At 41.3% G+C, this 26,988-nt stretch overlaps 1 protein-coding gene across 2 annotated transcripts in view; it reads right to left on the reverse strand.

The window, feature by feature from the left end:
- Ppfibp2 (PPFIA binding protein 2) overlaps positions 1–26,988 on the reverse strand; it is a 137,543-nt gene that overhangs the window by 89,302 nt on the left and 21,253 nt on the right. The window contains exons 1-3 of one of the 2 annotated variants that reach the window (XM_042691365.1): positions 26,120–26,202; positions 14,932–15,031; positions 63–277 (exon numbers count right to left, since the gene is read on the reverse strand). In XM_042691365.1, the coding sequence (XP_042547299.1) occupies positions 63–277; positions 14,932–14,995 (279 nt within the window). In that variant the 5' untranslated portion in view covers positions 14,996–15,031; positions 26,120–26,202. Of the gene's footprint in view, positions 1–62; positions 278–14,931; positions 15,032–26,119; positions 26,203–26,988 lie in introns of those variants that run through there. The other variant, XM_042691364.1, reaches the window with a different exon arrangement.

Raw genomic sequence — 26,988 nt, forward strand, 5'->3', positions numbered from 1 at the left:
ATTTCATGGGCTGCAGGATTATGTTTCTCAGCAGTTTCCAATCATGCCTTGGGCCTACTCACCAAGCTTTCCTCAAACCACTCCTTTATGTAGGCAGCTGTAGGGCCAGGAATCTGGCTCAGAAGGGCTGCTTTCTCCTGAGGAAGCTCCAGCATCTCCAGGGCTAGCCTCAGTTCCTCGATGAGATGGCTCACTGGGAAGAGGTTCATGTAGGAGGCCGGGGAAGACAGTCCAGGCTCACAGGTACCATCAGTAATATCTGCACCTGTTTTAGTGCCTGGAACAACAGAGAGAGTCGGGAACCTTGGTGAGAAGTCAGGGAAGTGATGGAGAACAAAAGTGTGAAAGGAGATGAGCAAAGACCAGAGAAGAAACTTTGAAGGATCACTACAGACTGGGCAGGCTCATTCACAATAGAAATGTTTAGAAATCATTTAATCTGGGCTGGACATAACAGGAAGAGACATATCAAGGGTGAGTAACTGCTCACAGAGATTGTCATACAAAACTCATCCGCACCGACACCTGAGAAAAACACAAGTACCCCTCACCAGTGGCAAAAACGTGTTATTTCAGACAGTGAGATCCCATTCTTCAGCTTGTTAGATGAATGCACTGTTTTTAAGTAAGTGTGGTATATTGCACAGGTGGCCACAAAAACATTCATCTCCTTTCCATGTAGTCATTCCATTCACCCATGCAAATAGATCTGGATCCCTGGATGAACCCATTGCTGGTTATTATCACTAGAATATAGTGCAAGTGACTGTGCCAGTGCTGAGTTTCCACTCTTCCTCTCTGATCCCAAGCTACCAAGTAGCAGTTCCCCTTCAAGAAGGAAAGCTCCAACTGTCCTAGCCATCCCAGCCCCAATGACAGAGATATGAAGGAATCCACCCTGGGTCCTACAGTTCCAGAGGAGCCATCCCACATAAACCATGTGTGTTACTGCTGTCTAGCATGGCCACAATCAAGAATTATAAAGGCACAAATGATGATAATTGATGTAAGCCATTATGTGTGAGTTACATCACTATACTGCAATACACAATAAATATACAATAATACATATTGTATTATACATACATTAATAATACATTTTGTATTGTATAATAAATATACAATACAAAATAAATAAATGGTCATTTTGGTTATAGTTTAGTGAATTGGAATATTTCTAAATGTTCCCAATTGGGAAATCTCTACCTCAAATTTGTACCATTATCATGTATATCCATATCTCATATCCCTGTTTTAGACTATATACTTCTGGGATCAAAGTCCAAACCACAATCAGCTGAATTTCACTGTCATATCCTCTACCTTGTAGATGTTGATGTGGAAGCTGACCTAAATGCCAGGACACACACTAAATGAATAGCTGAAGAGAAAGAATCTTTACAATAAAAATATATTAATAAAAAAAATGGGAAAAAAAGAAGAGGAAGAAAGCTTGCTTGGATTTCTGTAGAGATCTGGAATATTGGATCAGCTCTTTCTAACTTGATATTCCCCAAATAGCACTGTTTTGTCCTCTCTAAACCCCACACTTAACAACAACAACAATAACAACAAAAAAAGTCTACTTTCTTTAAGAACAGAAATACATTTTTCAAAGCAATACTGGGATGAACAAAGGACTTCTGTGCTTCCTTCACCAGTAAAGAAAACACTTTAGAAAAATGTGGTTATGATGTTGGAATTTCTAGGGCATTTGTGTTGTTTTTAAGGCCAACAGGATAGAATATTTGAAGTAAGGATTCGGCTGGAAAGTGTGAGTTGTCCACCAAGTCCATGGGTACACTGATCTAATTCCTGACCCCTTTCCTACTTGCCAGGCAGCTTGGGGATGAGAAATCCACACAGAAGGAAGCAATTACCACAGTATTTGATTGCCTGTTTGCTTTCTGAAAATGCATGGTAGAGGGAATCATGGATCACAAATAAAGTCAAAGGCTCTGGGGAGCTAGGAAACTGCCCAAGTATCCAACTCTGGTATGTGCTCAGCAACTTTCTGGCTCCTGCAAATCCAATTTAGCGTTGACCGGAATTGCCACAGCCAAACCTCAGAGAAGAAATTGAGCAGAGGCTGAGCAAGATCTCCTCTCCAAACAATAGTTTAGCAATCCCTCTCCACTCTGAACACACTCGAAAGTCAAGTACATGTCCATACAGTTATAAATGTATGAAGTGTTGAGAAGGGAGGTAGGTGGAAAAACAGGTTTGTATTAACTTTTTATCACTGTGTGGCCCTGGACGAGTCCTTTTCTTTTCTTTCCTTTCCTTTTCTTTTCTTTTCTTCCTTTCTCTGGGATTCTCCCTGAACTAATGCTGTGGGGGTCTTTCTTACTATTCAAAGAATGCATGGAAAACCAGGTGCCAGTGGCACATGTCTGTAATCCTAGCTACTTAGGAGGCTGAGATGTGAGGATCACAGTTCAAAGCCAGCCCAAGAAGGAAAGTCCATGAGATTCTATCTCCAATTAACACCAGAAAACTGGAAGTGGTGCTGTGGCTCAAGTGGTAGAGCGCTCACCTTGAGCTGAAGAGCTCAGGGACAGCGCCCAGGCCCAGAGTTCAAACCCCACAACCAAAAAAAAAAAAGAATGTATGGATATATGTGTATTGTCTGTTTTACAGGTATGTATGTATGAATAAAACTAATTTCTATCTGTTGTTGTATAATTTAACTTGTTTTATTACTTCATTAAGTGCTAGGTGAGAGAAGTGAAAAGAAAATCATAAGTGAGTGGTCATTTGTCCCTAAGCAAGTTGTAATCAATGATGCAAAGACTCTGAGAATAAGACCCACTTGATTTTAAATCTAAGATTTAGACAGTTACAGAAAATTAAGAGAAGAAGAAACTTCCAAATGCTACCTGTGGGTTTGAGGATATAAATGACAAAAGCAATGTTGAATAAGTAAGTTTCTATACAGTCAAAGATATAATGATTGTAAATTTCCTCTCCTAGAAGGAAAGTGTGGCAACTGGCCTCTTGGAGGAGTCACAGTGGCTCAAGCCCTTGAACACTCAAACTTCTCATAGAGTACCTCCCACATAACTTATAGACTGCTCTCTATAAAGTGAAGGAATGCCACTTCAGAGGCCATTAAAAAAAAGATACTGCCCTTGTGCCTTGTTCTACCTCTGTTTTGGACCACTTGCTCTGTGAGCACCAGCTGCCATGTTGTAAGGACACTCAATCATCAATGTGGCAAGGAATCATGACCACTTGTCAACAGAAACTGAGTCTACCAAGAGCGGTGCAAATCTACTAGCATCAAGCAAGCCAACAGATGAAAACAGCCCCCAGCAGTTGCCTGAACTATAACCTCTTAAAGACCCTTGGCCAGAATCACTCACCAAAGCACTCCTGAATTCCTGTGGCACAGATGCTGAGAGATAATAAATGTCTTTAAAAATATTTAAATTTGGGGAAGGGAAAAACAAGTCATTTAAATAAGGATACAGGTGGACCCATTGCAACAATGAGAAGTACAAGTTGTCATGTCGAAAACGAACTTTACAACTTTGGTGGGGGGGGGGGAGGATTAGGTGGAGGGGCGGGGGGAGGCTGGGAAGGGATGGGAAGGGTAAACAAAGGAGGAGGCTACAATGCTTGATAAGAAATGTACTCACTATCTTGCCCATGTAATTGTAACCCCTCTGTACAGTATTTTCACAACAACAACAACAAAAAATTTAAATTTAGGGTAATTGACTACATAGCTAAATAGCCAATACAAAAATAGCAAAAACAATTAAAGGTAATATGTTGCTAAGATTACATTTACACAAAAAATAAGAATGATGATGATGTGTGTGTGTTGCTGTAAATTAAACCTAGGGCATTGCAGATATACTAGGCAAGCACTTAACCACTGAACTACATCCCAGTTCCTCAAAACAAGATCCTTATTTTTATGCCACATGTAAAAATAAAATTGAGGTACATAGGATTGAAGTACATATAAAAATTTAGATAAAAAGAGGAGACAGATCAAAACTGGATTTGAGAAAGATGATATCATAGGTATAAGAGTAATTGAGCAAAACAACAAAATAGTAAATCTCACTATATAAAATTAACTTCTAGAATATTAAAAGATAAAAATGAAACTACAAATCATAGCCTGAAAACACTACTTATAAAATCATAGCAAAAGACCTTACATATCAATAGGAAAAATGTGTTAAGCCACTTCTCACATCAAAGAGAGAAAAGGTTTTCTCCACTGAGGCAGTAACTTCAGTTGAAACAATGCAACAAATAATGATGACAAGCATGCAATAAGAAGTGTGCCCTCATACCCGGTTAGTAGACACAAAAATTGGCCCAATTTTTTTCAAAAGCAATTTGGCAAGATCCAGTGAAAATATTTATACCTTTTGATGTGGCAGCTCTAATTTTAGAAATCTAATGTAAGGAAATGTAATCAGACAAGCAGTCAAAGATTAAGATAAAGGAATAATTTCAGCAGTTTCTTTATGGTTTAAAAAAAGGAGGGAGTAAATAGCCCAAACAGGTAATAATGTCTAGAGCATCCACAGAATACTATTTATATAGCTACATAGTAAAAGAAAAACAGCCAGCCCAGTACCAGTGGCTCACATGTATAATCCTAGCCATTTAGGAACTTGAGACCTGTAAGACCAAGATTTGAAGCTTGCCCAGGCAGAAAGTCTATGAGACCTCATCTCCAATTAACCAGAAAAATGTCAGAAGGGAGGTGTGGCTCAAATGGTAGAGCCACTACACACACACACACACACTAATAACTTCAATGTCGGTAGTGATTACTTTTCATTGCTTTTCTAACATTTTTAACTTTAAATTTGTTGAATGAGAACAAAAACGAGAGAATGAAGCTTGATGTTTGGTTTGTACAGGTACTTGAGTTTCAATTGCTCTAGTACATATCCTTCTATGTCTGCTTCTGAGATTTATCTATGTTGTATATTGTAAATAGGTGATCCCTATTTATTGATTAGTAGTATCCCATGTTATAAATGTATCAATATTTATTTATCCATTCAGTACTTTACAGATATCTGCATTGCTTGTATTTTTGGCTATTGTAAATAAAACTGCTATGTGTTTTTTTTGAAAGGTCTCCCTAGGAGGGGAGACAATATAGGGAAGAAATCTTGCCCCTCTTTGAGCAGTAAATGATAAACACAGACAGGTTTCCTCCTTGTACCCTTGATTAGCTTTCTTTCTCTCAGTGATGGCATCAGTGAACGTGGGGGAAGAGGCTATGGGTATTTTCACAGAAGCCATTTTAAGAAATCTCAGGTCATACTGTTTGAGAAACTGGAAGAGCATGTGCTGCTTAATGGGAGTTTCCAACACCAGGGCAGACCCAATCTCCAAGAGTCCCCTCCATCCACAGTGCACAAACGGAAGAGCTGAAAAAGATAGCACCTTTTTAGGTTGTATTTTTCTCCAATGTACAGTCAAATAAGAAAATAAATTTTTAAAAACTTGGATGCTGGAAACAAAGAATGCACTGAACAATGAAATAAATTCAAGCTAAGTCTCGAGTAGCCCACATTAAAACCCAGATAGAGAATGACATGGGTTCATTGGGCTCTCATGTCCCATTGAGAACACCAAACTGAAAGTGAGACCTTACAGAAAGACAGTGGCCCAAGTATTACCTGTTTCATGAAGAGAGGTCTGAGAATGGCAGAGAAACTTGCCCAGGGCTAAGGAGTCCCCTGCTTGTTTTTAAAACCACACACACACACACACACACACACACACGCACACACATGCACACACACACACTTCTGCATACCACAGGGCCAATTCCTACTATATACTTACTATTAAAATCCCAAACAAGAATCAAAATGAAGTAAGGAGGCCAGGTCTGGCCTGTGCCATATTGGCCACGGATGGTAGGGTCTGGCATCTTGTCTTCAGGCTGGGGGAAGGAACTGTCCCCTCCCCCACCACCTGCCTCCCAGGTAATGGGTGTGACCAGACCCCTGGAGGCAGGGGCAGGCACTTGGCTGATAGGTTACTGAATCTGTCAGTCTAGTGCCTGGGACTGGGAATTTCCTGAAGATCTGCTGCCTGTGCGGACCTATTTAGGCCCAGACCAGCCTCGCTGCTGGACTCCATGCCAGTGTTTCTCCGTGATCCTGTCCTGTGACCTGTCACCTGGCTCGTCTCCAGTCATCATGGAATCCCAGTTCAGCTCTCCATTGGAGCTGAATTGGCTTGTTGGTATTGTTTTTGTTATTTCTTTCCTCTTAGCATGTTTCCTAGCTGTGTTATGTGTATTTGTGTGTTGCAGGCCTTTGTTATAACTGTGGCCTGCGGCCTGTTAACTGTATATTAAAGACTCCAATATTCTATATTTTATTTTAAAATGTGGCTTCTGGCATGATTTACCTTACAACACACACACACAGGCACACACAGACACAGACACAGACACAGACACACACAGACACACACACACACACACACACAAAATGGTGCTATACCTAAGGCCTGGTATTAGCAAAGGCAGAATCACCCAAAAGGCTAAGTTCCACCCTTCATACACATTGCTTGCAGATGACGAATTGTTGTTTTTTTTTTTGTCGGTCATAGGGCCTGAACTCTGGGCCTGGGTACTGTCCGTGAGCTCTTCAGCTCAAGGCTAGCGCTCTACCACTTGAGCCACAGCACCACTTCCAGCTTTTTCTGCTTATGTGGTACAAAGGAATCAAACCCAGAGCCTCATGCATGCAAGGCAAGCACTCTACCACTGAGGCACCTTCCAAGCTCTGACCAATTCTTATGTAAAACTGACAACCATGGTGTGGAGGGTAGGGGAGGTAGAACAGAATGGTCAAAATAGAACAACCATACTCAACCAGTAAGATGTGTGCCCTAATCCTGGAACTGATAGAACAATACAAACCAGACAATAGATTAACACTAGGCAGGTCTCTGTACAATGTGAAGTTTCCTCTCTAAATTATTTATCAGAAAAGGATAATTCAGCTTGCATTTAAATCCTAAAAACATTTGTATCTCTGAGGACACTCTATTACTTTTTTGAACTATAAAATCCTCTTTAGGGAAGACAGACATACACAAAAGTTTCCTGCTTTTGATATACATTGAAGCCACCTGAGTAATTTTAAAAATACAGATGTCTGAGTTCTACCTACAGACGTTCATTGGTCTGAGATGTGACCTGCAGTACTGAAAAGTTTCCAGATGATTCTAAAATCATCTGGATCACCTAATCAATGCTAAATTTTGATGCGTACAAATATCAGCTAGAGTTTTTATTAAGGAGAAAAAAAACAAAATCTAACATGGATTTTGTAATTGTTTTTCAGTAATTATTCTGAGAATGAACCCACATAAAATGCAAGTACATGGTGGCTCACGTCTCTAATCATAGCTATTCAGGAGGCTGAGAACTGAGGATTGAGATTCAAAGCCAGCCAGGAAAGAAAAGCCCATGAGACTCTTATCTTGAATAAACCACCAGAAAACCAGAAGTGGTGTTGTAGCTCAAAGTGGTAGAGCGTTAGCCTTGAGCTGAAGAACTGAGGGACAGTGCTCAGGCTTAGATTTCAAGCCCCACAACTGACAAAAAAAAAGTATAGAATTTACTAAAAACATAATTCTTTTAAAAGTTATTTTTAATGTTATAATTGTACAAAATACTGGGTTTCATTATAACATCATAATACATGTATATAATGTGATTTGGAAAAGAAAGCTTTTTAATGATTTTTTTAAAACCATACAAGAATATAAGTGGTAGGCATTAGGCTTATAAAGAAATCTTTTAGTTTTCTTGCATTTGAGCTCATTGTAGGATCGCAGTACTACTCCTTATACCTACTCATAACTTGCTTTGGTCCCCAAATATGAGAAGTGACATATCTACTTCTGGGAGAAAGCCTAATTCCCCATGTCTTGGCCTCTAGAAATGGACATTGAATCACTCCATGCCCCAGGGGACAGTGACATATGTATAAGAAATAAACCCATATTTCAAGTTACTGACATTTTAAGACAGTTTGTTATTGTATTATAGCTTAGCCTATTTCAATTACCCAAGGTATACATGTTACACAATTCACAAATATAGACTTAGAAGATACACTACGTATGTGGTACAGGAGTGAAATCAGGACCTCTACTTGATCACTTTACCATTTGGACTATACTCCCAGCCCTCAAGATGAATGTTGCAAAGAATGATCTTTGGCTTCAACTGAAATAAATAATTATACGATGTGGAATTTAAAAGCGCTTTACATAAAACAACTTAAAAGTGAGGACAGTGTGCTCTAAACCTTGCTACTGAAAAGTGGGGTGCACATGGGCAGTATTAGCAATGTCTGGGAGATTGTTGGAAATATACAAGCCAGGCCTACCTCAGACTTCTAAATATGAATCTACATTTGTCAACACCCCCATAGGCTCTACAACTGCTCTAGAATTCTGTGAAAAGTAACCCCCATAATGATAGAAGTAGTTAGAGATAAATGTAAAAAGCTCAAATAAAAGTTACTTCGTGCCCAGCACCTGTGGATCACGCCTGTAATACTAGCTACTCAGGAGGCTGAGATCTGAGGATCATGGTTCAAAGCCAACCAGGCCAGAAATGGCCATGAGACTTTTATCTCCAATAAACCACTCAGAAGACTGGAAGTGGTGTTGTGGCTCAAGCGGTACAGTGCTAGCCTTGAGCTGAAGAGCTGAGGGACAGTGCCAAAGTTCAAGCCTCATGACCGACAAAAAAAAGTTACTTCATTAAATGTGCCAGTGAGACAATCTATGAATTACTATATTATTTTACTTAAGTGCTTATAAATATTAAAAATAATCAAATACATACTAACAAAAAGAATGCAACCAATCAAATGAAATGAGAAATGGGCAGATTAAATAGCAGATAGAGAATTATTGGAAATGAAAGCAAACCTGAAGAATTCACAGAGAATGCTACAGAGAGAAACACAAGTAGAGAACAGGAAGCAAAGTTAGAAGACATCAGAGACAGAATGACAAGGTCAGACACAATTCCTCAGGATTCCAGAGGAAGAATATGGAGGATGAAACAGAGGCAACATAAAGAACGAAATGGCTAAGGAAATTCAAATCCTCTCAGTTTAAAGACATGCACTGTAACAGCAGAATATATCAAATAATCCACCTTAAAAAAGAAAATTGTGTTCTTTAGTAAAATATCCATAACTATAAGAAGATAAAATGTATCATCTACAAGAATAACTATGATAGAATGTTCTCAGAAACAGATAAAATCCAGCACAGAAACTTACTGTCAGAGAATAAGCATCATGGTTTAACCACAACACAAGTTAAAGTCAATTTTAAAAATGTAATATTTGGAGTTGATTCTGGTGCAGGGTGATATATAAGGATCTAGCTTTAGTTTTCTACATGTAGTTAACCAATTTTGCCAGCACCATTTACTGAAGAGGCTGTCTTTCTTCCATTGTATTGTTTTAGTTCCCTTATTGAAGATTAGATGGCTATAGGTCTGTAGGTTCATTTCTGGGTTTTCAATTCTATTCCATTGGTCCTGAGGTCTGTTCTTATGCCAATACCAAGCTGTTTTGATTACTATGGCTTTATAGTAGAGTTTGAAATTTGGTATTGATATTCCTCCAGCAGTGTTCTTTCCGTTGAGGAGCATTTTTGCTATTCGGGGTCTTTTATTGTTCCATATGAATTTTTGGATTGCCTCTTCTATTTCCTTGAAGAATGAGGGTGGAATTTTGATAGGTATTGCGTTGAATTTGTAGATAGCCTTGGGAAGTATTGCCATTTTCACGATGTTAATCTTTCCAATCCAGGAGCATGGGAGGCTTTGCCATTTTTTAAGTTCTGTGTTGATTTCCTTTTTCAAGATTTTAAAGTTTTCATCATAGAGGTCCTTCACTTCTTTAGTTAATTCCTAGGTATTTTATTTTTTGTGGGGCTATTACAAATGGAGTTGCTTTCCTAATTTCAGCCACACTTTTCTCATTGTTGGCATACAGAAAAGCCATTGATTTTGGGGGGTTAATTTTATAACCTGCTACTTTGCCAAAGTTTTGAATCAGCTTTAGTAATTGGGGAGTGGAGTCTATGGGATTCTTTAAATACAAGATCATGTCATCTGCAAAGAGGGAGAGTTTTATCTCCTTGGCTCAGGCCGAAATTTTCTGAATAGAGACCCGGAAACACAACAAATCAAAGAAAGGTTGGACAAATGGGATTGCATAAAGTTGCAGAGCTTCTGCAGGGCAAATGACATAGCTAACAAGATCAATAGAAAGCCCACGGATTGGGAGAAGATCTTTACTAGCCATACAACGGACAAGGGTCTCATATCTAAAATATACTTGGAACTCAAAAAATTAAACCCCCCAACAACAAATCCTCAAAGAAACAACTACCCAATAAATAAGTGGGCGAAAGACTTAAAGAGAAGCTTCTCTGAAGAAGAAAGAAAGATAGCCAATAGACACATGAAGAAATGTTCAACATCCCTAGCCATAAAAGAAATGCAAATCAAAACAACATTAAGATATCACCTCACTCCAGTTAGAACAGCAAAAATCAAGAACTCTAACAACAGATGCTGGAGGGGATGTGGACAGAAAGGAACCTTACTTCATTGTTGGTGGGAATGTAAACTTGTTCAACCACTTTGGAAAGCAGTATGGAGGTTCCTCAAAAGACTCCACATAGAACTCCCCTATGACCCAGCAATCCCACTTTTGGGCATTTACCCTAATGTTTACAAAAAAGACCACACTAAAGCTACCAGCACAACTATGTTTATTGCAGCATTATTTACCATAGCTAAGATATGGAACCAACCTAGATGCCCCTCAGTAGATGAATGGATCAAGAAGATGTGGTATATATACACAATGGAATTCTATGCCTCCATCAGAAAGAATGACATTTCCCCATTTGTTAGGAAATGGAAAGGCTTGGAAAAAATTGTATTAAGTGAAGTAAGCCAGGCCCAAAGAAACATAGGTCCCATGGTTTCCCTTATTTGCAATATCTAGTATAGGTATGAGTCAAGCGGAAAAGGTCAGATAATGTGATGTTAGGAAAACGAACCCTTAAATATGTATTTTAATGTTTTTTTTTCTTTCATGCATGTGTTTCTAACGCATTTATAAGATTATTTCTTTGTTGCTTTGTATGTCCCTCCCCCACAGTGTAACCCCCGCTTTCACTATATTTGATGTCAGTATAACATGTGGAGGAGATGGGGACAAACAAGTCGTTTAAGGATTCAGGTGGACCTGTTGCAACAATGAGAAGTACAAAATGTCATGTCAAAACCAGCTTTACAATGTCGGTGTGTGGGGGGGTATGATTGGGTGGGGGGGAGGGGGGAGGCTGGGAAGGGAGGTGAAGGGTAAACAAAGGAAGAGGCTGCAATGCTTGGTAAGAAATGTATGCATTATCCTGCCCATGTAATTGTAACCCCTCTGTACAGTATGTTCTCAAATAAAATAAAATAAAATTTTAAAAAAAATGTAATATTATAGCACTTTTACACAATTGAGCTTTTGAAAGATAACAGATATGTACAAGAAAGCAGAGAGGAAAATGATAAACAAATACAAGGAAATTAAATCAAATACATATAGAATACATATACAATAGCTATGAGATACATATAGATAAATATATACATTAAGTATTTGCATAATAATACATTGAAACTTTTTGAGACAATCTCACTCAAAAGTAGTTCTCACTACAAAAGTAGTTCTCTGACAATAATAAGGAGAAAAACTATTTTGTCAAGTTTGGTTCTCAAAGAAAGGCACAAGTAAGCAATATTATGAGTAAAATCAAGATGTGACAAGTGCAGTAGTTCTTAAGAGAAAAATGTAATGAGCAACTTTATGTGGAAAAAAATTGCAATCTTCACTATCCTGGACATACTCCTAGAAAACATAATTTTCCAGGACCCAAAAATGAAAATAATGCTTGCCTATCTAGCAAACACAAGACCTAGAGTTAAATCTAGTATTGGTTAAAAAAAAAAAGAGAGAGAGAGAAAGACTACCCATAAAACTAAAAAACAAAACAAGAGAAAAGAAAAAAAGGTAAAATACAAGAAATAAGAAGAGAAAAGAAATAACAGAAAATCCTCTAACAAAAACAACCCAAATTATAGGTCCACATAGTTTTAAACTCTGTTCCCAAATCAATAACTACAATATCTAAGGAACAAACAACTCTAGTCCTAATGAAGCCATATTCACACCAAGAATTAGGAAGTAGATTCTGCCAACAAGGTTAAAAAAAAAAAAAGGAAGGTTGGCTGCTGAATGCTAGTTATCACAGCAGCCATTCTGACCTCTTCATAGTAAGATCAGCCCTCTAGATAACTCTAGCTCCACTCCTGTTTTCTTATTGTTATCTGTCGGTCTGTCTATGTATTTATCTACTTATCTATCCATCATCTGTCTATTTTTGACATTTCAGACAGCCTGAACCCCAGGCTGGCCTAGAACTCCAGTTCCTTATGCCTCAACCTCTCAAGTGCTGAGATTACAGGCAGGAAACAAAAGACAAGTTCAGGCTCTCCTGCTCTGCTGCTGTTGAGTGTTGTATGCTGAGCACATCAAAGAAGCTGTGGACAAGATCGGTTAAGGTTGTTCAAGGCACAGAATCATCCTCAGCCATTGATACCAAGCTCAGGTTCATGTGTCAAGCTGAAGCATCTCAGTCTTAACTGGAAATTTTTCTACTACCACAAAAACTTGTTTTTCTTCCTTTTGTTCTTCCTGTGAACCCAGACATTAATCAGATTGGCAGAAAAGGCCAGCAGACAGGGCAATCTCTTTCTTAAATGTCATGAAAGAGACTCCTTCTAACTACTCCTCATCAATGAGTACAGATTGTAGATAACTGTGCGAGCAATATCTCAACAAGGCAAAGAGGATTAAGTGGCCCTGTGTCCTGACCAAATGGCCTTGGCACCAGGCCAGAAGTGGCCTGATAGGGTAGCCATTGAACCGTTAGTCTTCAATCAAGTCCTATATAAAATCTGTATTCGTGGTAGTTGCTCAGTGCCACCCAGAGATGTAATTAAGTAATATACTGTTCAATTACAACCCTCAACAGTGTAATTAAATTATAGTGCTCTTTGCAGACAGAATCACAGGGACTACTGAGGAGGAATATTAGATCAAAGGTTAACATCTTACTGGAATTTGAACAATGGTCATTTCTATTAGAAACAAATCATTATTGACACTGGACCTAGTCTTTAATCCTTCCCCATTCCCAATATCTGATACAAAATCCTGATCTATAGCTCTTAATAAAAATCGCAAGCAAAATCCCAGCAAACTACTTTGTGGTTATTGATATATCAATCCTGAAATTTTAATGGAGAGTGGGAGAATAAAAGACCCAGGTGACTAACACAGTGTTGAAGGAAAATAACAAAACTCAAGGACTAGAATAATGTGGTTTTAAGACTTGCTATAAACTACAGCAATCAACATAGTATGATTTTGCAAAAGAACAAATATATCAATGGAATCAAACAGAAAGCCTAGAAATAGAGCCTATAGTGAAATGATCAAAGGATCTTGGATAAGGCAAATATAATGAGGAAAAGGCAGTATTCTCATTCATCTTACACAACCATCCAAGAGCTCTGCCACAGGCTTGGTCGTCTGTGGTCAGGACAGAAGCGGCTCAGAGTGCTGACTCTCTCAGCCAGTCGGAGGTTATGACTGTAGCTCTTAATCCAAGTAAGCTCATGGGAGCCTCCAGAACAAGCTTTCTAAAAATATTGCTAAGATACTCACTCTCTGGATGGTTTCAGAGATCAGAGATTGTTAATCTAGAACAGAACATCCCATTCTGAAAAGCATAACATTAGTCATGACCTCTCGAAGGCCTTTCTGTTCATATAAAAATTAAGAGCCTGAGAGATGAATGCTAGACCATGTTACAGTATAACCCATACTCTGAGAAAGATGTGAGAGCTTCCCCACACCAGCTCCAAAACCTCCTTGAGTAATATGTATTTCTTCAAGGGGAGGAAAAAGTAACTGATTGAAAATGAGCAGTGTCGAGTATCCTGAGTAATTCCTGGAGTCTCCTCCAGCCTCGGTTCACACAATGGGGAGCTAAGTCTCAAAGAAGCATACCCCATCAGAAGGTAAGGCCACTAAACTGTATCAGGTAAGGACAAAAAAAAAATGACCTGTAACTTTTTGCAAAGATCTGTTTGTTCCTGTCAAGGAATTAATCACTCAAAACAGCCCAGTAGTCATCCTTCCAAAAGCAGCCACCATGTTGCTAGATCCTTTCTTGAAAAGGTTCCCTACTGTCTAATGAAAACATTAATACCAATCAGTTAAGTAAAAAGCCACTATGGCATACAGAACATTGCAAGTACTCAACAAGTCAATCAATACAACACTGCCTTGCCATCTCCTAAATGCACTGGATGCCTGCTGGAGAAGTGAGCAGCCATTGATTTGGTGGGCAAAAATCTGTTGGATTTTGAGTGTCTGCTTGGCTGTGACAAACTGTGATGCACTCTGAAAAGTTAACAATAGAATCCATCTCACTGTAACCAAACTGCCTCACAAGTGGCATCCAAATTGTGACAAGAAATCTACAAACACATGTGGTACATACATACTGTCTCCACAGAACCTTAAAGAGTCTCACTAGATATCAAGACTTCTGCAGGTTTATATATTAAAAGAATGAGAGGAGGGGAAGGAGAAGAGAAAGGAGGTAGGGAGAGAGAGTATATGGTACAAGGTTATTTTAAAAAATCAATCTAACAAAGGGGTTCTGTCTATGGAATAAACAAAACAAATGGTAAAGTGAGAGATCATTTGTGAGATGCAGAGGTTCACAGTCCAGCCGCTGTGATCCCAGGCCTACCTGCAATGATCCCGTCCATCTGCTCCAGGGCAGCTTCCAGTGCATGACTCGCATCAGAAGTCATAGCTTCTTTTGTCTGCTTTGTCTCCTCCTCCTATTACTGAAAATCAAATACAGGACAAAGAAAAATTACCAAAGTTCCACATTATGCACCTAAGATCACAACATGATTTAGGTCCATCATCATATAATGATGGCCAGGTGAGATGGTACATGCATATAATTCCCACAGTTCAGAGGCTGAGGCAGGAAGAGATCTCAAGTTGGAGGCCAGCATGGGTTACACAGGAAGGCCCTTATCTCAAAGAGTGAAAAATCCTAGTAGCTGTTGTATAGGTTCTGACATCTCTGGCCTCTGCCTCCTGTATGAGTGTTCCTTTTTCTTTCGACACACAATTCCACACAACTTCTGTGATGAAGAGTCATCAGGGCTCTCCAGTCATCTGTTGCCACTGGAGGCAATTCCTATACCTTCACATGCTGATGGTCCCAGACTCTAGAGGGTCTGATCACCATTATGTAAAGCTCAGTGGAGCTGAGAGCCAAATGCAACTGCCCATTGTGTGGGCTGGGGCATGGCTCAGCTGTCTTAGAGTTGTGTTTGCTCTGTCCAGGAAGGCAATAGGCACAATGATGGGGGGAGAAAGTGGGGTCCTAGGAACTTTCTAGCTCTACTCTATACTATTCAGAGTTCAGAATCCTAATCTCTCAAGGTTGAGAAATATCTCCAAGGATCCTTGCCTAATATTGATCATCCCTTCCACGATACATGTCACTAGTGGTAGGAAAGTACCTGTCTCACCTTGGGACAACTGATTCCATCTCTGGATAATTCTGTCTCTTACAAGACCTAAGTTAAGCTGCCCCTTACTGCCTTATCTACTTTCCATCTCCTCACTGGACAACAGGGAGGGTTCTAAGAAGAGACTTAGCTCATGGCTATAAAATGGGAGCAGGAGTCAGTGTTCACTAATTAACAAAACTTACATGTGCTCTGAAAAACAGAGGCATGGCTCTCATACCCAAGCATGGCACAGGCCAGGAAACAGATGGTTCTGAGGGTCTCTGCTCACTTTCCATGTGAAATTGCACTTTTTAAGGGAAGAGAGGAGAGGAAACATCTCACAAGAGTGACTTGAGACTAAGAACTAAGCCAGACTGTACCAGACAAGAGCAATTAAATTCCAACACTATTGTTAGTCACAGACTAAATCTAGACCCAGCTCTGTCATTTATTATGTGTGGTCTTTGAGCCTCAGTTTCCTCATTTATAAGAGGAAGATAACTGCATCTAACTTTCAGGAGGTGGTGTTATGATTAATAGGTCATTGTGGTTTTATAGAAAGCATGAAGTTCATTCCCTTGCAGATAGTAGGTGCTTGCTCATAGTATGTGTTTTATTTTGGTGGTACTAGGGTTTAAACTTATGGCTTTGTTCTTCTGCCACTTGAGCTACACCCCTAGCCCTTTTTGCTTTAGGTTATTATTTTTTTTAGATAGGATCTTGTCCAGGATCAACACTGTTATTCAGGATGACTTTAATCTTCCTGTCTATATTTACCTTCCCCCTTCCCTGAACCACAGAGGTGAACTTCCACATCTGGCTTATTTGTTGAGATTGGGATGAGGGGGGAGGGAAGGGGTGTTGTCACAAACCTTTTCCAGAGGCTGGTTTTGAAGCATAATCTTCCTAATCTCTGCCTCCCACATATTTGGGATCAACACGCATAAAGGTCTGAGTTGTTGTTGTTGTTGTTTTTTAAGTGAGTAAATAACCTTGGAACATTATTTTGCCAAGACTAGCTCACTAGATGAAACTTCAAACTGAAATAAGGTAGATTGGGGGGAGAGAGAATACAGAGAAGCTCTGGAGGTTGAATCCCTGGGAGGAGATGAATGTGGTAAAAATGAGAGAAGTAACTGCAAGTGCGAGAGGGAGGCGGTGATTCATGGGAACAAAGGCCGAGGAAGACCAGAAACAAAGACCTTCAGCCCCAGGGACTGTGAACCACTGAACAGATAACTTCAAGGAATAAAAAAAAAAAAATGGGAGCTTGCAGAGGGCACCATGGCCTTGCTGGCACCTCAGAATCCAAGCAGGAATTAAACATGGCTGAAACAAACACCAGAGCTGCTGGGAGGTAAGAACGAATAGCCAAGACTGCTCCAAAGCATGGCAATCTTGGGATATGAAAGGAAGTCAGCCTGGCTCAGGGCATAGGAAGAGGTCACAAAGGGGAAGTACCAGAAACAGGGCAAAGTCAGCACATTCCCACTTGTTCTGGCAGAAATACTTCCCTTCAAAAACTTCCCAGCACCCTAGAGAGGAAACCCAAAAACCTGTGATGCCTGAAATTGGTACTGCAGAGTCTGGCCAGGTCATGCTCGCTCCATATTGCCATGGCCCTCACAGTTGCACAGCCCTGGCCTCCTGTCTGCTCCCCATACGTTCCAAGACTACTGGGTCCTCTGCACCTTCATACTGTCCAGTCCCCTCGACCCTTAGGCTCACTCCCCTGCGTCCTGCATGGCCAATTGATTCGTATCCTTCAGGTCTCAGCTCCAAGGTGTCTTTTCATCAAGCCCTCCCCCTGAACACCTCTCATCTAAAGCAGAACAATTCCAAAGAAACTAATCCATATAATTTTTTTTCTTGCTATCAGGTCTCCGTACCCACAGAAGCAAGGAGACGCTGTCTGACCTTTTCACCTCTAGGTTCTCAGTGCCTAGAGGAGTATCTGGCACAAAGAAGTTTATGAATAAACATATAGACAGTCAACATCCTATGAACTTCTGCTGTGCTGCGTCATGGGAGATAAGGATAAGCCAGAACTAGTCCCTGTTCCCATGGCCTGCAAAATATAGTAGAGAAACAAAGCTATGAACAAATAACTATGACACGCTCTGAGGTGTGCTGATAGATGCAGTTTCCCTGAATCTTGAAGGACAAGGAGGAGCTTTCTCAGAAGCATGCTATTCCAGGCAGAGAGAATGCTGCAGGAAAGACAGGAAACCATGTATGGGCAGGATGTAGTTGCCTATGGTCAAAATGGTGGATGAGATTTATACGGGAGCATCCATCCTCTCAAAATGAGTCAACACCTCAATTAATGGGAGCCTCTGATAGGAATGTGACAAAAAGATTTTATTTTTAAAGAAAGATAACACATTTCAACCTTCTAGGTCCACTGAGGAATTATGATTGGCCCCAGTTGAGGGCTTAAGCCATGGTAAAAAAAAAAAAAAAAACTGAGAGTGGGGAATTAGGAGAGGACAAACCCTAAAGTCCTATGATATGTCCAGCTACAATAAAAGGGTCTTAGAAGAACATGGGCTCTCTGCCAGTGATGAGCTTGTACTTGGCAAACAACAAGCTGGGTGGACTCGTGGGAGCTGGCCTGATGTGAAACATGAGTCAAAGGTGTATTCTCATTATGACTCAGGAGCTGGGCCAGAGAGACTGGGGAACCTGCTCTGGGCAGGACTGATGAACTCAATTCTAGACCTGCTGGGTCTGAGGCAATGGCAGGATATTTGGGTAAGAATAGTGTCAATATTAGGCCTTTGCCTCCTCTGTAAGCCCAGGCAATCACAAGGTCACTAGCCATTCCCCTTTGGAAGGCAGCTAATAGCCATTTATTTCTCCTTATCTAGGTTAGACTTTCCATCACCAAAGAATCCATGATGATGGGGTAATCCTGGCCCTCAAGAAGGAAGGGGTATAAACAACAACCCCTTCCCAACTCGATTTCAGCTATTTCATAATACCTCTGACATCAAATATATGGACTTTTTCTATGCCAAGCAGTTCTTTAATTCTCTGGACATCAACTGGGTCGCCTACAATTCAGTTCTGACCCAATGTATCTCGAGTTAGCATCAGATCCCACAAGTTGACAGCTGAGTTGCACAGGGCTAGCTCTATTACAGATGCCCGTCAAAAGTTGCTCCCCTGCACCCACTTCTGACTGCCTTAGCTACAAAGTAGGGGTTTCTATACCCTTTCCTCGGATTTGGTAATTCGGTAGAATGGCTCATAAAATGAAGACACATATTACTTATTGCTTTATTTAAAAGAATCCAGCTTAGGAACAGCAAAATGGAAGAGAACAGGGAACAGGGTAGTGAAGAATTCAAGAAAATTCTATGCCTTCTGCATGACTTTGCCAACTTTTCCTAAGTCCATTCTCTAAGATTTTTCTGTTGAGGTTCCATTAGATACGCAAGATTGATTAAAGCACTGCTCATTGACTCACTGGGGACTGAACTCAGTCATGAGCCTTTTCCCCTCCCCAAAATGATGAGGAGCAAAGTGAAGGATTAGGGTTTGGACTAAAAAGTCTAATTCCTAATCACATGATTGGTTCCTCAGATGACCTACTTTCTAGAGTCACCTCATTAGCATACATTCTGATATGACTGAAAAGAGCTGATTATACATTGCACAAATTTCTTTTTTACCACTATGTAATGGTTTTAGGAGCCCTACACTAGGAACTAGCAAAAACACCAAGTATATTATTTCTTTTTTTTTATTGTGAAAATACTGTACAGAGGGGTTACAATTACATGGGCAAGATAATGAGTACATTTCTTATCAAGCATTGTAGCCTCTTCCTTTGTTTCCCCTTCCCATCCAAGTATATTATTTCTTACTACATCACAAGTCTCAGAAGCAAGTGTGCACTGTGTCTTCCAGGTCTGTTTTCCCCACAAGTATACTAGCAACTCCCTCAGGAGCTGGGCTTATCAGAGATATGGGGCTAAAGGTTCATAGTGCTCTAGAGGCAACAGGTCAGGAGGCCTCCCTAGTGAAAAGTAAGATGAAGAAGTCAGAGAGTATATAAAAGAAGCAACAGACCAAACAGGATGGGAAAGAGCTAAATTCAAGCCTAAATCCAAAGGTGACCTGGAAGTACATAGAGGGAAGTAGAACTTATCTCATTTTACCAACCAGTTGGGGGGGAAATAATTTTTGAGAAGGGCTCAGCCATTCTATAGTGGCTATCCAAGGGCCTGATACAGCACAGAAAACAGGCTGCAATGGAGACTCAGTCCAGGAAGGAAAGCAGGCCCAGAGGAAAAGTTGGCTATAAATATGTTCAGTACATCAACAGTGGTTATATGAGGCACAGTAGCTCTCACTACCTCTGAATTCTGAACACAATTCTGCATTTGGTCCAGGTGAGCAGGCATGTTTGTGCTACCAAGAAATGAGCACAGCCCTGGTCCCAAAGCAAAGGCAGCACGTACTGTTTAAGGAAAGATATGAAGCTGGATGCTGGTAGCTCACAACTGTAATCCTAGCTACTCAAGAGGCTGAGATCTGAGGACTGCAGTTCAAAGCCTGCCCAAGCAGGTAAATCTGTGAGACCCTATCTCCAATTAACCTGTGACTCAAGGTGGTAGAGCACTAGTTTTGAGCAGAAAAGCTCAGGGATACTGTCCAGGCCGAGTTCAAGCCCCATGACAAAGAAAGAAAAAAGAAAGAAAGAAAGAGAGAAAGAAAGAGAGAAAGAAAGAGAGAAAGAAAGAGAGAAAGAAAGAGAGAAAGAGAGAGAGAGAGGGAGAGAAGCAGGGAGGGAAGGAGGGAGGGAAGGAGGGAGGGAGGGCGGGCAGAAGGGAGGGAGGGAGGAAGGAGGGAAGGGAGGAAGGAAGGAAGGGAGGGAGGAGAGAGAAAGAGTGAGAGATAAAGAAAGAGAAAGAGTGAAAGAGAAAGAAAGAGAAAGAAAGTAAGAGAACGAGAGAGAGAGAAAGAAGGAGGGTGAGAGGAAGGAAGGGAGAGAGAGAAAGAAAGAAAGAAAGAAAGAGAGAGAGAGAAAGAAAGAGAGGAGAGAGAGAAAGAGAGAACAAAAAGAAAACATAAGAAAAGGTATGGTCCATTTGTCCTTCATCCCTTCCTTCCCTTTGTGGAAGCTGTCATTTTCCTATTAGTGACAGCAACTAAACCTGCAGTGACTAGACTAAACAAAAGCAAATTTAGCACCTTGAAGCTGACTAGGGTGCAAGATGGAGAAACAGACTGGGAATAGTACCCCTGGTTCCTAATGATCTCTGTGCTTTAGTAATGGCCAAGCCTAAGCTGCGATCTGGCTCTTCAGCATCTGCACTCAACAACTCTACAGAGAGAGCAAGGCTGCAGGAGGAAACGCAATAAAAGAGTCTCATTATTACCTCACAACAGAGTCATCTGATGCTTCCCTTTTCTTCAAAAGACCAGGAAATGAGGAACAGTGTCATCTTAATAAACTGAAGTGTTTTCCTCATACTTTACAAATCTCCTATAAACCATGGTTGCTTTTAAATGGTTATTTTAAAAAACACCTTTTACTATCCCTAAACTTGGGAAATAGCCTCTAAAAGGATATGAGACTTATCTCTTTGAAAGAGGAAGAAAGAACTAGAAGCCATTCAAGCTTCAAGGAGGAAGAGAGAAATGAAGGAAACTGAGCAGTGACTAAATTGAAATGATAGCCATACTGATCAATAACACCCAAGAATATAAGTCAGACTGAAACTTGGCCTCTGCTGCATGTTGACTGTGAGACTTGAACGACCCTAAGCCACAACTGTGTTACCTATAAAATCAGTATAAAACCAGTCTCATTGTTTTGAGTGCAAGTAAACAAAAGAAACCTCAAGTAAATATAGCAGATTGATTCCAGACATCTAATTTAGCTGCCCACTGAAACAACAACAAAAGAATTTACTTGGAAAAACATAAACCAGGAGGACGTGGGATGGGAGACACAGGAGATGGGAGGGTTATAGCTATGAAGCAAGCATCAAAGGTCAGCCAGCCTTAAAGCCTAAAGCTCAGAAAGACAGAGCAGTATGAAGCTGACATATGCATCTGAAGCTCTTACAACATTTACAAAACTGGTGAAAAATTTAGTTCAGTGATAAGAAAGCTGAGAAAATAACAAAACTTCATAGAAACCAAAACGCCAGAGTAATCACCATTCTTACGATGAAATGCCACAGGATGTCCTCACCAAAATGGCCCTGGCAGATGGAAAAGTGCATGGGCTATGAGGGCAGAGCCTCAGCTTCCAGGTTCCAGAGAACTGTTACACAGTAATGATGGCCAAAAGTAAATGGGTTAGCGGAATATGCTACTAGAATATGTTTTCTAGAAATACTGATAAACACACAAAAACAATCTTACGTGATTCTATCTGAGGAAAAGCAATCAAGATACATAGGTGGGAAGATGGCTCTTTAACAAATCATGTATAATTATTTGACTTTTAAAGTGTGTGGCTTTTAGTAGGGATGGAAATTAAAACATCTAGAGCTGGTGATGTTGTTTACTGTTGGAGCATTTCCCTATTCCCTGGCATTTCCCTCAAGGCCCTAGGTTTGATACCTAGCACTGGGGGAAAGGGGGGTAATCAAATACGTCTGGTGTTCCTGGAACATGTATGCTCCATTCACTTCAATAGTTACCCTATATCTGTTATACCCTCTACCTGTATCTTTGTGTGTATCTCTTAAGTATTCTAATAAGGGCTTATCTAACATTATCTCACTTAATCCCTACATACCAGTTGGGAATTTCAGATGAGAAACACTGAAGGTTTACAAGCATTGTGATATAATCTGACTTACCTTTAAAAGTATTACTCAGGCTGCTGCTTAAAACACAGACTGCAAAGCCGGATGCCAATGGCTCATGCCTATAATCCTAGCTACTAAGAAGGCTGAGATTGGAGAATCATAGTTTAAAGCCAGCCCAGGCAGGAAAGTCCATGAGAACTCTTATGTCCAACTTTCTCCACCTTCCCCGCCCCCCCTCACACACACACACAAAAGAAGCAGAAAGCTGGGGCTCTGGCTCAAGTGGTAGAGTGCTAACTTTGAGAGAGAAAAAAAAGCTCAGGGACAGGGCTTTGAGTTTAAGCCCTAGTACCCTCTCTCCCCTGCACATAAATATAGACTTCAAGTACACAACTGTGAACACATGAAAGCCAGGCAAGAGATGAAGGTAGGTTAGACCAAAATGGTAGATGTTCTAATTCCTGATCTATATGAAGGGTAGAATACCCCAACCTGCAGCCATCAGAGAGAAGACTGAGGAGGAACAGAAGTAAAAAGTGGTACCTGGGACAAATGATGCACTTCAGGTAGATAATGCAGCCAGATGTTCTCAGTAAGACCTAATAAGACCAAGCAGTGTCTCCTCCCCAGACTCTTGCAAATAATGATCTCATTTGCTTCTTCACCCTTGCTCGTCCGTGTATTACCTCACTAGGACTATAATACCCATCTAACTGGTTGCCTCCCTCCAAGCAACCTTCTCAACTCAGTCTGCACTAAAAGACTGACCCATCAGCTCAGCAATCATCAAACTTGGTGTTCATTGCAATCACCTAGAGTCAGTTACAAAGCAACAAACAGCTTCATAAACAGAAGTGGGCTGTCCTTTATAGATGACTGACCTCCTCAGGTAGTTCTGCTACTGACTAAAGGAGAAATAAAAAAAAAAAAACCTTCTCTAGAAACTCTTCCGGCTAGAAGTCTCCAGGGTTCACCACAAGCCACACATTTCCAGCATACAAACTCAATCTGAGTTAAACTTTAGCCTTTATCATATACCTTGGCAGAAGTCAGCCCCATCCAAACCAAATGTCTTACCCTTAGGGAACTGATCCCAGCTATTAAGTCAACTGGATGTCCTGGTTGCTTTCCTGTGTAATACCCAGGCCAACAGCTTTCCTGCTCTGCTAAGCTCCCATCTTCCTATCAAGCCAACATTTCCAGAAAACCTAAATGTGATCACCATATCTCTTTTATTCTGTAGAAGAGATGACAGAGTCTGTACCTAGCCATCTCCTCTGCAGGCTGACCATATGTCTGGGTCTCTGGAAGATTCCCCCATCCTATATGCCCTAGAGATGTATTTATAGATTTGTTGGTAAAAATAAACCAATCCATTGTCAGAAGGAACTAAAAGGTAGGATATAAGACAGTGAGTGCTTGTGTTTCCCATTCCCACACTTGACACCCACATCCCTCTCCATATCCTCAGTGGGGCCCCAACAGATCATTTCTCCAAATGCTCCTCTTCCTGCCTCAGGGATACCATGATTGTCACCAAGCCAGAAACCTAGGAACCACCTCTGGGTCTTTCCTTCTCTCACCCACATCCAGTGGGAGGAGTGGCCGGCCACCAGATCTAGGGAAGTCTCCTTCTTCACCCCTCTCAGAACTGTCCCCTTGTCACTCCCATTAGAATGACTATAGTGTCTTCTGCCTCCAGTGTCACCACCCCTCTCCCTTCTCCTCCCCTCAGTGTCCACACACCTGCCAAAAAGATGAAGCTACTGCCTAAATCTTACCAAGGAATTTTATAAGATCTCACAGCTTCCTATCACTAAAGATATGAAGGGAAGTCTAGGCCACCACAGACCATGTAGTGATGAATAAGAGTTGTGAATCTGAAATCAGACTGCATTTGGATCCATATTTCTTCCCTTTACCAGCTATGTCTATGATGAATTCTTTAATCCCACTGAGCCTCATCTTCCCCATTTGTGAGGGTTGGGTAAAAGTACCTATATGGTGGGGCTGAGTTCACAGCTACGTAAGTTATAGTTCTCCTGGCCATACCTGGCTCCTGCCCTTAGTAACAGCCAAACTCCTATTGTCTGCCTGCTTCTATTCTAGGGATACCTCAGCATGTAATGTTTCAGCCCAAGATCTTCATTCCCCTTGCTCAACATCTACTCTTCTTTCAAAACCCAATTCCGGCACCATCTTCTTCCAGGGCCCTTTCCCATCCTCCAGATGGCAATGACTGCCAGTCCAGAGGACTGGCCACATTACATGTGCCAACTCCTTGGCTCAAGGGTCAGCCCCACAAAGGCAGAGCCATGGGCTCTGACTCTGGAGCTCAGCTCACAAGAGCTGAAGGGATGAACAGAACCAAACAATTGCCTAGAAGAGACAGCAGGAAGCTGACAGGTCTAAAATTCTTCTCTCTATGATCCTGTGAAACAAGTCATCTACAACATACAATGGTGCAACAGGCATAAAATAAACATTCCCATGTCAAAAGGGAGGAATGGAAGGAGGAAGAAGTCTGCAGTAGAAAGGCTCTCAAGGCCAAGTCATCCCCATCCAAGGCCTTAGGACTGGAATGAGGTCCCTCATAGTCCTGAGGTCAAGACTCACAAGACAAGGAGCAGCATAGCACATCTAACATGTAAAGACAGACAGTTTGAGCAACTGCAAAGCCCAGACATGTCATAACGCAAGGACAAAGCCACAGGCATTACCTTCTCTCATGACAGGAGTAGACACAACTAACATCCAGTCACAATACAGACAGCAAGGCAGGACAGAGAGATCAGGAAGCTGAGAGATTTGCTATCAGCCTTGCTGAATACCTTCAGTGGATATCTGCAACCAGTAAGTATGGAGGGGTGGAGCTTTGGTTCCCCTTCTGTCAGCTAACAGCAGCAACTTAAGTTGAACAGGAGAGAATAAGAGAATGCCACTGAAAATTTCACTTGTCTCCACCTAACTACCATATCATAGAAGTTACCTAATTGTAACTCCTAATAACAAATACTATTTAAGGATTTATAGCATCAAAAGTGTTCTTCACACGCACAAGCTACAGTTCCCACCTACACATCCCATATCAGGCCAATCTGATCAGTGAGTCAGTTGCCAGGGGTGGGAGATCCAGCAGCAATGCTGAAAGGGCTCCAAGCCTAGGCACAGGCTGACAGTGCTGGATGACAGCAGAGTCACCCACCACCGACAACCTCAGTCTCGCTGAGAATTGTTTTCTCTAATACACCAGGCTAGTGACTTGTATTCAGAGGTCATTCATGGCTATTCCCAAGAGGAGTGGGCAAGTCCCAAGAAATCCCTAAGAACATTTATTCTGCAGCCCAGCCCTACCAAGCACACTAGACAGATTTCCTTTGGCTTTCTGTACCTTCCATTTAAAACTCAGCCCGGTTCCCATCACATGTCCTTGCCCCACTGCCAGCCTTCTTTAGCGCAGTCCAACCCAGATGCTTCCACTTAAGCACTTACCCAAACAACCAAGCCCTTCTCACCAAACCGCAGCCCATGACCCCAAGAAGCTTTTCCAATACCATGCAGCCAAAGCAGGGCAGTCACAAAGCTGAACACTGTCCTCTAAAGACAGTATGGGGCACCAAGACCTCACCTTCAGGTGTCATAGGCCAGACTTCTAGTCTCTGTCCCACAGACTCAGGAACAGGAGTGACATGTCTATTCTACTTGAAATGAGAAGCTGCTTAAGAGAAACACCACCCCCAAAGGCATGAGCATGAGACATCGTGGTAAGCTGAGCCCAGCCCACAAGGAGGAGCCCAGGGCCTGGCCAGGAAAGGGTGAGTGCGAGATTCAGACAGCTCACACGCAGACAGCACATCCGACCTATCTGGACACTCAGCTGCTGACATTGTTCCCTTTAGTGTCTGTTTAATGTTTTCAAATTCCTGTTTCATGCTCCTGATAGGTCACATCCTTCCCTTCCCTCACTGAACAGGTCTCCTTCTCCCACTTCAAGGGCCAAAAGAAGAGGCTAAAGCAATCCTGGCCGTGAAGGTCACAGCCTTTACTTTTGGTTTGAGCAGATTTCAAGGCAATGCAGGCACTCCATCAAGGAGATAGATTCAGGATAAGATCAACAAGCGGGGATGGCAGTGGGAAGTGAAGACAGGATGTTGGCTTTTAGGAAGAGACGGGGGAGCCAGGAAGCATCCAGTGAACAGAGCATCATCAACCCCTACACGTGGGTCTGCCCTTTCATGCAGTGAGACAAGTTTATGTTCTCATAGGAGTGGGGTCCACTGTAACCCATTAGAGAACTTGGAGTCAAAGCTTCATTTCTTTCCTTCTTAAAAGCCTCAGAAAGAACAGATCTGAGAAGTTACGTAAGTGAGAACGTACCTTCTGAGGCTGACATGTGAAGGATCACACACAGCTAACAATTCACTTGAAGAGCTAGCAACCTGTCCCCATCGTCCTGAGTGTTCACAGTGCATCAAAATGATACCAAATTACTTCAAG

The sequence above is a fragment of the Dipodomys spectabilis genome, unplaced genomic scaffold (genome assembly GCF_019054845.1).
Source record: "Dipodomys spectabilis isolate Male_0828 unplaced genomic scaffold, ASM1905484v1 ptg000145l, whole genome shotgun sequence".
Lineage (NCBI taxonomy): Eukaryota > Metazoa > Chordata > Mammalia > Rodentia > Heteromyidae > Dipodomys > Dipodomys spectabilis.